Source organism: Chinchilla lanigera, unplaced genomic scaffold (genome assembly GCF_000276665.1).
Source record: "Chinchilla lanigera isolate Chin_1 unplaced genomic scaffold, ChiLan1.0 scaffold00086, whole genome shotgun sequence".
Taxonomy (NCBI): domain Eukaryota; kingdom Metazoa; phylum Chordata; class Mammalia; order Rodentia; family Chinchillidae; genus Chinchilla; species Chinchilla lanigera.
The window spans coordinates 6,056,097-6,068,507 of NW_004955487.1; the positions used below are offsets into that span (position 1 = coordinate 6,056,097).

A 12,411-nucleotide genomic window follows, 5' to 3' on the forward strand; every position below is an offset into this window, starting at 1 on the left:
AAAAAAAAAAAAAAAAGGAAAAGATAAGCAGATGGGTGAGCCTGAGGGACTGACAAAATGGCTGCAGCCACAAACCCTTGACAGAGGGTCAGCCTATTTGCCATTTCTTGGGGCAGACAACATCACTGGAAACGGTGCATAGGGGCCTGATGGTTGATGGAGGGTAAACTAAAGGCAAAAAAATTTTTTATCTTGAGGATGGAGAGGGATTGTAAAAAAGCAGTCTTTTAAATCAATCACCATGAGGGAAAATTGTAAAGGAATAGCTATGGGACTGGGCAGTCCTAGTTGAAGTACTCCCATAGGTTCCAGGGTTTGATTAACAGCTTGCAAATCCTATAATCTCCACCTTCCTGACTTTTTTATTACAAAAAATAGAGTATTCCAAGGGCTATTGGAGGAGTCTAAGTGCTCTGTCATCATCTGTTCATTAACCAGTGAATGACCTGCAGTTAACTTTTCCTGAGTGAGGGGCTGTTGATCAACCCAAACAGGGTCATCAGATATCCAGGTTATCTTGGACACCATCCTTGGGGTTGCCTGGTGTCATCAATGCTGATTATACAGGGGAAATCAAAGTTATAGTTCAAACTATTCAAAACACTGTTCAAGTCACCCCAGACTCTTGTATTGCTCAGTTGGTCATTGTTCCTTTGACAAAAATTGTAAAATCTATAAATAAGGATGATATTCTCAAGGGGAACCCGACCCCTACCAGTCCAAGAAATCAAGGTCCCTTCTGAAGACGTGAAGGTGAGTAGCCTATGCCAAGATGGTCCTTCTTAGGGTTAACTGAAAGAGGTTCTCTCCTTCTCTGATTGTTTTTACCAAGCCCTTGGTGGGAATGAAACCTTGTTGTAGCATCTGATGAATCACCAAAGAGTTAGGACTCGGCAGAAATGTCCACATATTCTGTAATACATCTTGACCTCATAGATTGATTGCTATATGGGGGAGGACATAAGGTGAAAAATGTCCAGAATTGCCTTCTGCATCCCTCCAGGTTAACAATTTAGCACTTCTTCTAAACACTGCCCACCCACTATAGATCTGCACTTGCTACATCTAGAGGCGATGCCATAGACCAATGGCATTGGGCAGTAGCTGAACCATCTGCACCTGTGTCTAAAAGCCCTTTGGATGTTTTTCCTTCAATAATTAATTCCATTTCAGGACAATCCTGTTTAATCTGTTGAACCCAATAAGCATCCAAAGACCCAAAACCCATGGGCCCTCTGTCCTTATTTATAGATTTTACAATTTTTGTCAAAGGAACAATGACCAATTGAGCAGTACAAGAGTCTGGGGTGACTTGAACAGTGTTTTGAATAGCTTGAACTATAACTTTGATTTCCCCTGTATAATCAGCATTGATGACACCGGGCAAAACTTGGAGACCTTTTAAGATGAGACTGCTGCGGCCTCACAAGGAGTCCCACTGTTCCTTGAAGCAAAGTCCACAGACTCCAGCAGGAATAGCCTGGCGTCCCATTTCAGGAATTAGTTTGAATATGGAGGAGGGACTGAGGTCCAAGCCTCCACTGTGTTTTGTTGCTCGCCAGAGGACAGAAACATGCTTTGTGGTAAGGGTAAGGTTGGAGAGGATTTAGGGAAAGCGCCCCCACTGTTTGGATGGGCTGGGGCAGGCCTTGCCAGAAGTTTCTCAGAATAGGTCAGTTTTCCACATTCGTCTGAGATCTCCACTCATTTGCCCCATGTTTTCTTTGTCTACATCTTGTACATATACTAGGAGGTCTTGCTTAAGAGATGAATGATGGCTGCCTTCCCTTCATGGGTGCAGCAGAGAAACTTCAGGAAAATGTCCCCTGCCTCTGCAGCTGAAGCAAGTAACCTTTTGCTTCCTTTTCTTCTAGGCTACGGATGAATAGCCTGAGTGATGCTGCTGCCGAGGCAGCCCCTTGTAGGTATGAGGGGCCAATGTCTGCACAAATCCAAGTCATCTCAGACAACATAGCCTGCTTTTTATGGGCTCATAACACCTCTTTACACCATTTATTTGTATTTTCAAAGGTCAGTTGTTGAACAATTAATTTGTTAGCCTCTAAAATGTCTAAAATCCTCTCAGTAGCCTGCAATATGCATGCTACAAAGTCTTGGAAAGGTTCATCAGCACTCTGGCAGATAGAGGTCAGATTAAGGGACCTCTCACCCTTTGAAGAAAGTTCCCTGCATGCCTTTATGGCAGCCATTTTAACTTGTTCATACGCTCGGCGTTCAAATGTTAGTTGATTGTTTGTGGCAACAAAGGCACCTCCTCCAGTTAACCTATCTTTTGTAATGGCTATGTTGTGAGCGGCATTGTGAACGGCCTGACCCGTGCACAATTCAAAAAGTTTTCCTTCTGTAATAAATAATACCCTGGACTCCAACATGCTTTAGCTATCCCTTTCTAATCATTTGGGGTCATAACTTGTTGTCCTATAAGCTCTATTAAACCTAAGGTATAAGGGGCCATGGCTGTGGTGCTATAGGTAGCGCTAGCTTGTTGTAATTTTTTTTTTTTTTTTTGTGGTACTGGGGATTGAACTCAGGACCTTGTGCTCGTCAAGCAGGTGCTTGTGCCACTGAGCTATATCCCCAGCCCTTGTTGTAATTCTTTTAGGGTCTTAAAAGGTATGGCTTCATGAAGACGTCTGACATGTCCTGGATTAGTAGGGATTTGGACTTCATCAACAGGGTAGATATGTTGAAATTCCTCCTTGGACTCACCCACCTGTCTGGCTTCTTTTAACGCCAAATGCAAGGGAGAGAGAGAGGGTGATTCCTTTCCCTGAGAGGCAGAAGTTTTGACCTGTGATGCAGCAGAGTTTCCCTGAGCTGAAGAGGAGGAAGTTGCCGCTGGTAATGCAGTTAATGTTGTCGGTTTTACCTTGGGCAGCCACGAAACTGAAGCCACAGCGAAACGCTCCTCTACTGCGCAAAGGTCTGTTTTGGCCCCGCCATTCCTTCCTTATCTGATTGAGCCAAGCTAGAGGGTTCAAGGTCTACCAGTGGGGCTGTTGCCTTGTTATTCCTTTTCTGCTCAGGTCGTTTTAAAATAGTGCTCCAAGTGGATTCCTCTGTGCTCCTCCCAACAGGCGCATGACTGTCGAGACACTCCCTGACCCAGGTCCACAGAAGCTAAGTAAGCGCGGAAATCCATAATGGAATGAGGATTTGTATACACATTTGTTGTCCTTGAGAACCTACTTGCCTCACGTTTAACACTTGATAAAATCAATGCGCCTCTCTCCCTTTTGTTTTTTTGTGATTCTGTTTTGCTCTTTTGGTTCTAATGAGCCCATTTTTCTCTCTGGCCCAAGTGAGCCCTTTTTTTGTTTGTTTCCCTCACTTAAGCCTGTTTCTCTCCTTGGCTTTGGCCTATTTCTCTCCTTGGATTCTCCTAAGCCTGGTTCTCTTCTTGTGCACACATAGCTAGAAGTCTCCTCTTACCTGTTATCCGATGTGTTTCCTTGCTCCCTGGGTCCCTGTTCAGACGCCAAAATGCTGTGTTCTGTACAGTTCTCGATGTTCCCAGGGTGAGGATGCTGAGAGGATGGAGAAAAACGGACAAGAAGTGGAAGACAGAAAACTGAGGCCATGTGGAGCCCTCTCTCCTAATGGGAAGGAAGAAAGGGAGAAGGAGGAAGAGGAGAAGGAGAGGGCTCCAGTAGCCACAGCAGTTTATTTATACACTTGGGAGGTTGACTATCACGTGAAACCTCTCTGCCTAATAGTTTATCCACATGGCTTGTCTCAGGCACCGTATTCTTGAGGCTGGCCTTGACTGGATCTCCAGCTTCAGCTGCTTTCCACACAAAGCCAGCCTTGACTACAGAGCGAGAACCTATCTCAAAAAATAAGAAATGAAAATTAGCCAGGTGTGGTGGCACATGCCTGTAATCCCAGCACTTGGGAAGCTGAGGCAGGAGGATTGTTGTGAGCAAGATCAGCCTGGGCTACAAAGTAAGTTCAAGGCTGACCTGAACTGCATAGTGAGATCCTATCTCAAAAAGACAAAAAAAGAAAGAAAGAAAGAAGGAAAATTCACTTGCCTTTTTTTTTGTTTTTGTTTTTTTGTTTTTTTTTTGCAGCGGCGGCGGGGGCGGGGGTTTCTGGTACTGGGAATTGAACTTACAACCTTGCGCTTGCCAGGCAGGTGCTGTGCCGCTCAGCTCAATCCCCAGCCCCTTAACTTGCCTTTGGTGAACTCTCACAGCTCGATGCTGGGTAGTGAAGAGTAGCTCCCTTGGGGGCTCTCATCTTTGGGGTCTATGCACATTGTGTTTTGGCTCCGTGTCATCCAGTACCCCACAGGGGCTCTTGGGCTCCTGGATGGGGACCTGTGGCTGAGTGCAGAGTTCATATCCTTCCTGGGGGCCCAAGTGCTGTCAAGCTGCTATCTTTTTGGAAGAGTCACCACCAGTCATAGCCTGGAAAAATAAAAGGTGGTGGCAGGGTCGTTGTGACCTAGAACTGAGCAAAATACTTCTAATCGGTCTGGCCAACCGGCCTTGGGATGGGGCTTGGGTCCCAGGGTGGGGGTGGGGTCGGTTGAATCTTCCCAGCTCCACATGTGGTCACTCATGCTGCCAGGCAGAGATGGGAGGTTAAGCTCTGTCATGGCAGAACTGCAGGGGACCTAGTGCCAGGCCAGAGGGCTACGCAGGAAACCACAAAGCCCTCCCAGTACTCGGTCAGAGATGGTGTGAGCTGCTCTGTGACACTGCACTCCTGCGTATCAGCCCTGCTGTGACGCTGCAGATATGCATGTTTGTGTAAGACAAGGCCTTGCTGTGTAGCTCAGGATGACCTCAAACTCTCAGAGATCCTCCTGCCTCAGCCTCCTGAGTGCCCAAACTACAGATTTCCACCAACAGATGGATGGGTGACCAAACCAGTTCAGCATCCAGTGAGGCTCCTGAGACCCACACACTTGCACACCTCCCCTGCTTGTGGGTGTGAGGAGTTCCCACAGGGTCTGCAGCTCCCTCCTCTCACCACAGCGCCCTCTGCTCCCTCTGCTGCCAGAGCCTCCCGTGGGCTCCTCCCGTCTCCCTGCACACCGCAAGGGGAAGTTTCACGCATACTGCAGGGTTCATGCACTTCGGTACCATGCATGTCGCTGGGTGTGGTGGCACACCCTTGTAATCCTAGCACATGGGAGGTTTCGCCCACCAAGGGCCCCTGGGGTCCCCGGGAGTCCCTGTGGGAATGGCTCGGGAGCAGTGTGGCTCCCAACCCCCCCGAAAGTGATTGGAGCTTTGTTCTTCAGAAGTCTTTCTTTGTTAAAATAAGGTTTTCTGAGTCCCTGTTTGCAGTGCACGATGGTCGCAGTGCTCGCAGGGCTGGGTGCGTGCGCACGGTGTTCCTAACTCTTCCCATCAGCCCTGTGTGTCCCCTCCTCCATCGCTGGGCTCTTCCTGTTTACAAAGGCCCGCCTCCCTGCTTCCTGTCTTTTACTTTGCTCTTTGTTCATGTTTTGGGTTTCTCATAGAAGAGAAACCACACAGTATTTAAGCTCGTGTGTCTGCTGTACTTCACTTAACATCATGGTCTCAAGGTGCATCCACTGCCTGCAAATGCCCTGTTTATCCTTCTCTATGGCAGCGTAGTGTTCCATGATGTGAGAACGCATTTCCTGTAGCCATTCATCTAGTGATGGACAGGCCGCTTCCAAGGCTTAGCTGTGATGAATTGTGCTTTGCAGAGCAGGATGTGGTGGTGTATGGCTGTCATCCCAGCGGTCTGAGAGGCTGAGGCAGGAGAATTGCACATTTGACCTCAGCCTGGAGAACTTAGCAACTTAGTCTCAAAATAAAAAAATTTAAAAAGGGCAGGAGATGCAGCTCAGTTCAAAGGTCCTGGGTTCAGTTCCAGGACAAGAAAACAAGACAACACCCGCCCGCCATGTGACCCTGGCTTCTTCTGGTGGCTTTGCCCTGCCTTTGTCCCACTGGGTGCCGTTGGCCTGTTCCGTTCCTTCTCTCCTGGCCATGACCGGGGCTGCCTGTGTGTGGGAGGAGAGTACAAGTCGCCTGGGAGCTCTGTTACTCAGGTGGGGCCGGTGCCTGGCACAGTAGGCCTTTGTTTCTCTGAGCGCTCAGGAGAGACACTGCCAGTCTCGCTGTGTAGCCCAGACTGGCTTTGAACTCTAAGTGAACCTCCTGCCTCAGCCTCCTGAGTGCTGGGATGCCAGCGTGCTGCCCACTTCCTGGGCGCGGCAATGTCCTCGCCATGGATCTTTGTCTGTGGCTTTGTGCTCCAAGCCCGGTTGCCTTCCTGTGGCTGCAGAGGGCTCTCTAGGAGGAGCGGTTAGACAGATCGGCCTGTACCTGAGTGGAGAGCGCCGTGACCCGCTGCGCTCCAGTTCTGAGAAACACAGGGCGGCCCTCGCCTTCTGACGCGGCGGGCTGGGCGGCGGGGCTCACTGGCACAGTGCCCCCGGGTGCTTCACTCTGTGTGTGTGTGTGGGCGCCTCTCCCTCTGGGCTCCCCCGCCCCCAGCTGGTGTCTGGCTGACCGGCTGGCTCCGCGGGGCGCCAGGCGCACCCCACCTTCCTGGCCCGGGATCAAAGCGCAGCGAGGAGGCGGCGGCGCCGGGCGCTTCCTGTCCTCCGGGCTCTGCCGGCTCCCGCCCGCTCGCCTTCGGGGCTGTCCGGCCTGAGCGAAGGTACCGTGTGCGAGACTTCGGTGCAGGCGCCGCTCTAGGAGCGCAGCGGCTCCTGCTGGGGTAGGCGCGGCGGGCGCGGGCTTTGACGAGGGGGCCCGCGCGAGTCCCCCTGCGCTGTCTGAGGCTGCGGCGCGCCCATGGGCGCGATGTGCCCGCGGGCGCACGGCGTTGTGAGCGGGGTCGGCCCGGGAGCCCCGAAGAGCCTTCTGCTGGGCCCTGCAGCAAAGCTGAGCGGGGAGCGCTCCTCCTGGCGTTTGCTCTGCAAGCTGCCCGCTGTCGTTCATTCCTTGCTGCACCGTCGGAGCAGGGGAGCTACTGGCTTCGTGGCTGTGTTCCCTGAGCTCAGAGGCGTCTCCGTGACTGCCCTCCCGGGTCCCGCCCGGCCCAGCCTCACCTCTCCCCACCAGCACCTGCCAGGCGGGCGCGCATCTGCATCAGAATGCGGCTTCCTGCGCCTCACAGCGCTCAGAGGAAGCGTCCCGCAGGCTTAATGCCTTTATGGCCACGTCGTATATCTGGAGCTGCTGGGGCTCCCAGGCCCCTGCCGTCCCTGCCTCGGGAAGCGCGGGGGTGGGGGCTGCTGTGCGCCCTTTCAGTTTTTCGCAACTTTGGACTCGGAAGAAACGCCACGGGGATGTTGCTGCCCAAGTCTGGTCATGGGGAGGCCAGAAGAGAGGTTGAGCGGGGGAGTTTGGGGTGCTCTGGGGAGACTTTCGGCAGGGAAAGGTCTGTCACCTTCACCACTGCCCTGCAGGCCCTGGGAGGTGGCCAGGGATTCAGGTGGCGGCAGTGTCCCCTTGCAGGGTGGTAGGAGGTCTGGACAAATTTGGGACGCACGGAGAGGAGAGGAGACTGGAGGGGCAGGCACCCCACCTTCTCTGCCTTGATTACCTCAGGCCCTGGGGGTCTAAGTAGGGGCCTCAACATCCCACGGTTCACGGCCTGAGGCCACCTGGGCTTGTTGTTGTACCTTGCTGACATCCTAGCACTGAGAAGGCTGAGGCAGGAGGATCCCTGTGAGTTTGAGGCCAGCCTGGGCTGCATAGCGAGACCCTGTCTCAAAAAACCCAAAAATATAAATGTATTTTATTAGCACAAGTTTGCAGGGTGTAGCGAGTACTTTCACTGCAGGGAGTGAGAATACCCCATGTCCTAGTCCCTCCCTCCCTCTGCCCCTCCCCCTGTCTCTAGGTCTCCTTCCCTTTTGCTAATAGTCTGTCTTCTTATTTCCTATGATCTGTCTTTTAGTTTACTCTTTGGTTATACTTCGGGCGTCTCATATAAGAGAAACCATGCAATATTGGAGCTTATGTGTCTGATTTATGCCACTTAACATTATGATCTCAAGGTGCATCCATTTTTCTAGAAATGACTCAAGTTTAGCCTTCTTTATGGCAGCACAGTACTCCACTGTGTAAACATCATATTTTCTTTATCCACCCATCTGCTCATGGATATCCAAGCTGCTTCCAAGATGTAGCTACAGGATTGTGAGTTGTGGGAGTGCAGGGATCACTGTGATATGATGTCTTTAACTCTCAGACACAGAGTTTCCCCTCAGCATGCCCCCTGGAAGCTGCTTTGCACTGTATCTGCAGCCCCAGGGCAGGCTCATGCTGTTTCACACCATCCTTGTGTGTTCCCTGCCACTCCTCTCTATCCTGCCCTCCCTTCTGCCTTCCTGTACTCCTCTGCACTCCTGTCAGCAGACAGGGTGCAGCCCCAGCCTCGACATGCCCTTCTGGGCCCTCTGGGAGTGACAGGCCCTCGCCCGTCTCAGCTCCCCATCGGAGCTGGCCTTGGAGGCAGAGCTGCGTCCTGAGCAGGCCCAGCCCCCAAGAAGCTGTCCTTGGGCTGGGGCAGACCCAGCTCTGTACTGAGACCCTGGAGCCAGCTGCGCTGTTGCTAGGGGCAGCCCGGAGGTGGGTGCAGAGTCTCTTGTCTCTGGCAGCTGCCCTGGCCTCTGAGGGGCTGGCAACATGTATGAGTTTCCCGTGACCCTTGAGGAGCGGTGGCCTGAGGGACCAGGCCAGCACCCAGAACCCTCGTGGGAAAAGAGGGAGAGTGACTTTTTGCCCACGTGCTTTGCTGTAGAGGACCCATGCTGGATGCTGTAGGAGGGGCCCCTTCTGGCTGTGAACACAGCAGAGGACAATTGTGTGTCCAGCAGGGGCACCTGGGCCGGAAGAGGTGCTACCCCGTCATCTCTTGGGTACTATGGTACAACCACAGAGGTACCCACCTGGGGCTCCCAGACTCTGGGTTGTGGATCTGATGACTTTTTTGTTTTGTTTTTTGAGACAGGTTCTGGCTGTATAGCCTGGGCTGGCTTTGAACTTTCTGTGATCCTCCTGCCTCAGCCTCTGGAGGGCTGGGACCACAGGCGTCCGCCACCCCACAGCTCCATTTGGGTTTTTGGCTTTGGCGTCCGGCCATGAGCTGGGCTCTCCTTGGTCTGCATGTCTCGCTCCCTGCAGGTCAAGTTCAGGGTTCTGAGAAGCCACGGGTGATGTGCACCTGCGACCTGGCCTGCCATGGTCCCCGCCTGAGCCCTCCTTGCCTGGCAGGTGTGGTGGTGGCCAGGTCCTGTGTGCAGACAGAGCACTGCCTGGCTGGGGGGAGGCTCCCACGCCCCATGTCGCTTCCAGATCCTCAGGCAGAAGTGACCAGAGCTCCACCAGGTCGCAGCCAGCCTGTGCGCCTGTTCCCTGGCAGTGCGAATCTGTGGCTGTGATGCCAAGTGCGCCTGAGTGTGGAGCACGGGGCTCTGCCCTGCCTCTGTGCACTTCACACAGTAAAGCTTGGTGGAGACGCGCCTGAATCCCAGGGCTGTGGGAGGCTGAGGCAGGAAGGGGGCAACTTAATGACTTCCCAAGAGTCTGACTCAAAATTCAAAACCAAGGGCAGGGGCTGCAGCTTAGTGGAAAAGCACTGTATTCAATCCCCATTCCCACAAACAAACATAAACAACAACAAAAAAGGCAAAACAAATTGCTTTGGGTTTGTTTAGTGTTGCAGGAGGAGATTTCTATTTTTAAGATTTCTATTCTAAGTTTTCTGAGTTTGAAAACTTTCCCCTTTTGTTCTTTTTGCCTGGGGCACAACCTGCAGCCTCCACTGTCCTTCCCTTTTGTGCTTCCTTTCTTTTTGAGAGAGCGTCTTGCTATGTAGCCCAGGCAAGCCTCAGCTCAAAGCAATCCTCCTGCCTCATCCTCCCCAGTGCTGGGATTGCAGGTGTGCACCACCCCGCCTGGCTCTGCTTCCATTTCTTTTCCTTCTCTGAGGATTTGTGCCTCTTTGGAACTGATCATCAATTACCCAAGCTTTACAAACCCCAAGAAGGCAGTAGGTCAAGAAAGCAAGCAGAACCCAGCTTAGTGGCGAATACTTATAGTCCTAGCACTCTGGGAGGCTGAGGAAGGAGGGTCCCAAATTTGAGGGCCCAGTCTGGGAGACATAGCAACTTACTGAGACCTGTCTCAAAACAAAATAGAAAAAGGGGAGGGGATGTAGCCTCACACAAGGGCCTGGGTTTCATCCCCGCTGCAGCCAAAGGAAACAAAATATAAATAGACAGGGTCTCTCAGATGGAGCTGTGGGTGTGGGGCCCCCACCTCTGCACCCTTCAGCGCTTGCTGTTTGCTGGGCTGATTCCTGCCAGGTCCTCCCGCAGCTCATTCCAGACAGTAAGCAGAGCTGTGGGCAGGAGTCGCGGCCGAAGGTGGAAGGCAGTGCCTTCGGGTTTCCACTGGGGTTGGTGTGGAGAGGGGAGCAGGAAATCCACACAGGCACCAGTACCTTTCCCTGCCTGAGCGAAGCCACCGCCGCTGCAGGCGCCACGGGGCGCCTGGGAGCTGCTGCTCCAGCCGCAGAGCGGGGAGGCACGGTCCCTCTGGTCCCGAGTCACAGGGACGGCGGCGGTTTGCCAGCGTGCAGCCTGGCCCTGGACGAGGCAGGGACAGTGTCAGTGCGGCATCTTGTGCTGTTCGTCAAACCCACCTTAAAAGTCAAATGGACGGCGCACAAGAAACACCAAAGTGCAAGAAGGATCGGATCACCTAGTGTGTTTCCTTTCTTCCCTTGAAAAGCGTTTGTACCTTTCTGTTCTGGTATCTGTAGTATTTTTTGTAAAATGACATCAGGAGTCTGTCAAGAAAGAACCATGCATATGTTTAAAAATGGTTTCTAGCCTGGGTGTGATGGCCCAGGCCTGTAATCCCACAACTTAGGGAGGCTGAGGCAGGAGGATTGCACAAGTTTAAACTAAGCCTGGACAACTTAGCAAGACCTTATCTCAACATAAAATTTAAAAAAATTTTTTTAAGGAGTTGAGGAGTTAGCTCAGTGTGAAGGCCCTAAATGTTGAATGCCCAGTGCTACAGAAAATAAAGACATTTTAAAAAAATAGGCAAATCTGTAGTGAGAGACAGTAGCCCATGGTGGGCAGGAGAGTGGGGGTGTTGGTTAGTATCAGCTATGGGAGTTCTTTAGGGGTGATAAAAGTGTTCTAAAATGGATTATATCAGAGTTGGGTGGTGGCACCCACCTGTCATCCCAGCGCTTAGACTGAAGCGGGAGGATCACCACAAGTTCAAGGTCAGCCTGCCTGTAAGCCTGTGAGACTGTTTGAAAAAAAAAACACAATAACAAAAAATTTGATTGTATTATGGTTGCACAATGCTGAAAATCCCCCAAACCACTGAGTTGTATAGGTCATTACATGAATTGTATCCCAATGAGGCTGCTACAGAAAGAAAAAATAAGGGTAGTTTACCTCCGGAGTGGACTGGGTGATTTTCCTGCCCCCTTTTGTAAGGCAGGCTTTGCGGATGTGACTGTGTGTGATGGAAAGACCTGCTAGACTGAGCAGTCACAGGGAGGGCTAATGGGCAGCAAGCGCGGGAAAGGGCAGTCATTGGTCGGGCTGCAGGGACAGGCTCTCTCCCGCCTCCGCGGGGGGCCAGAGCAATTTCTAGGCAGCTCCGCCCGGGACGGGCTGGGCCAGGCAGCGCTGGCCTGGCCAGGGTTGTTACTTATACAACTTCCTGCAGTCTCCCTGCAGAGCCGAGCTGCCTCTCCTGCGAGCCCTCCTCCCTCCGGCTGCGGGCTGCGGATGGAGATGCCGCTGTGAGCCTGGCTGCTCCCGCCCGCCCGAGATGGGGAACTCGTACGCCGGCCAGCCGAAGAGCACGCGCTTCGAGGAGGTGCTGCACAGCTCCATCGAGGCCTCGCTGCGCTCCAGCAGCCTGGTGCCGCGGCCCATCTTCTCCCAGCTCTACCTGGAAGCCGAGCAGCAGCTCTCCTCACTGGAAGGTAGGCAACGCCGGGGGTTGGCTTTGCTTTTGCTGTGCGGTAGGTGCGAAAGCCAGACGGCTTCCTCTGCCACCCCGCGCTGGAAATGTTGAGCCCAGCAGAAAGAAATCGTGCACTGCTTGCCTGTAAGGAAGTTTTAGCCAACAAAGTGGGAGAAGTAAAACTTAGAGCAATGGAAGAAAGGACGGGGATGACACCCGAGGGTTCGGAAGTGGCCTGTCTTTATACTCTCACGAGAAGTCTCCACGTTTCGGCTTTCCGTGAGAATTTCTGACACACCTTTGGGCCTCTCTGTATACCTGTTCTCTGTCCGGTGATTCGGAGCCCTACCTTTGCAAAGGTGTCTACATAGTTTCTTGTGATAGGAGCCACAGGGAACGCTTTAGAAGTTTTTAAGAACAGGAGCAGTCTTGCACACATTTATGA

The 12,411-nt window shown here is 52.5% G+C and overlaps 1 protein-coding gene across 12 annotated transcripts in view; it reads left to right on the top strand.

Moving 5' to 3' along the window:
* The window catches only part of Greb1 (growth regulation by estrogen in breast cancer 1), a 79,942-nt gene that overhangs the window by 23,323 nt on the left and 44,208 nt on the right, over positions 1 to 12,411 (top strand). For 5 of the 12 annotated variants that reach the window (XM_013504384.1, XM_013504389.1, XM_013504388.1 and 2 more), the window contains exons 1-2: positions 6,311 to 6,672; positions 11,724 to 11,985. In XM_013504384.1, the coding sequence (XP_013359838.1) occupies positions 11,829 to 11,985 (157 nt within the window). In that variant the 5' untranslated portion in view covers positions 6,311 to 6,672; positions 11,724 to 11,828. Of the gene's footprint in view, positions 1 to 6,309; positions 6,733 to 9,395; positions 9,467 to 11,723; positions 11,986 to 12,411 lie in introns of those variants that run through there. The other 7 variants (XM_013504393.1, XM_013504390.1, XM_013504391.1 and 4 more) reach the window with 5 other exon arrangements.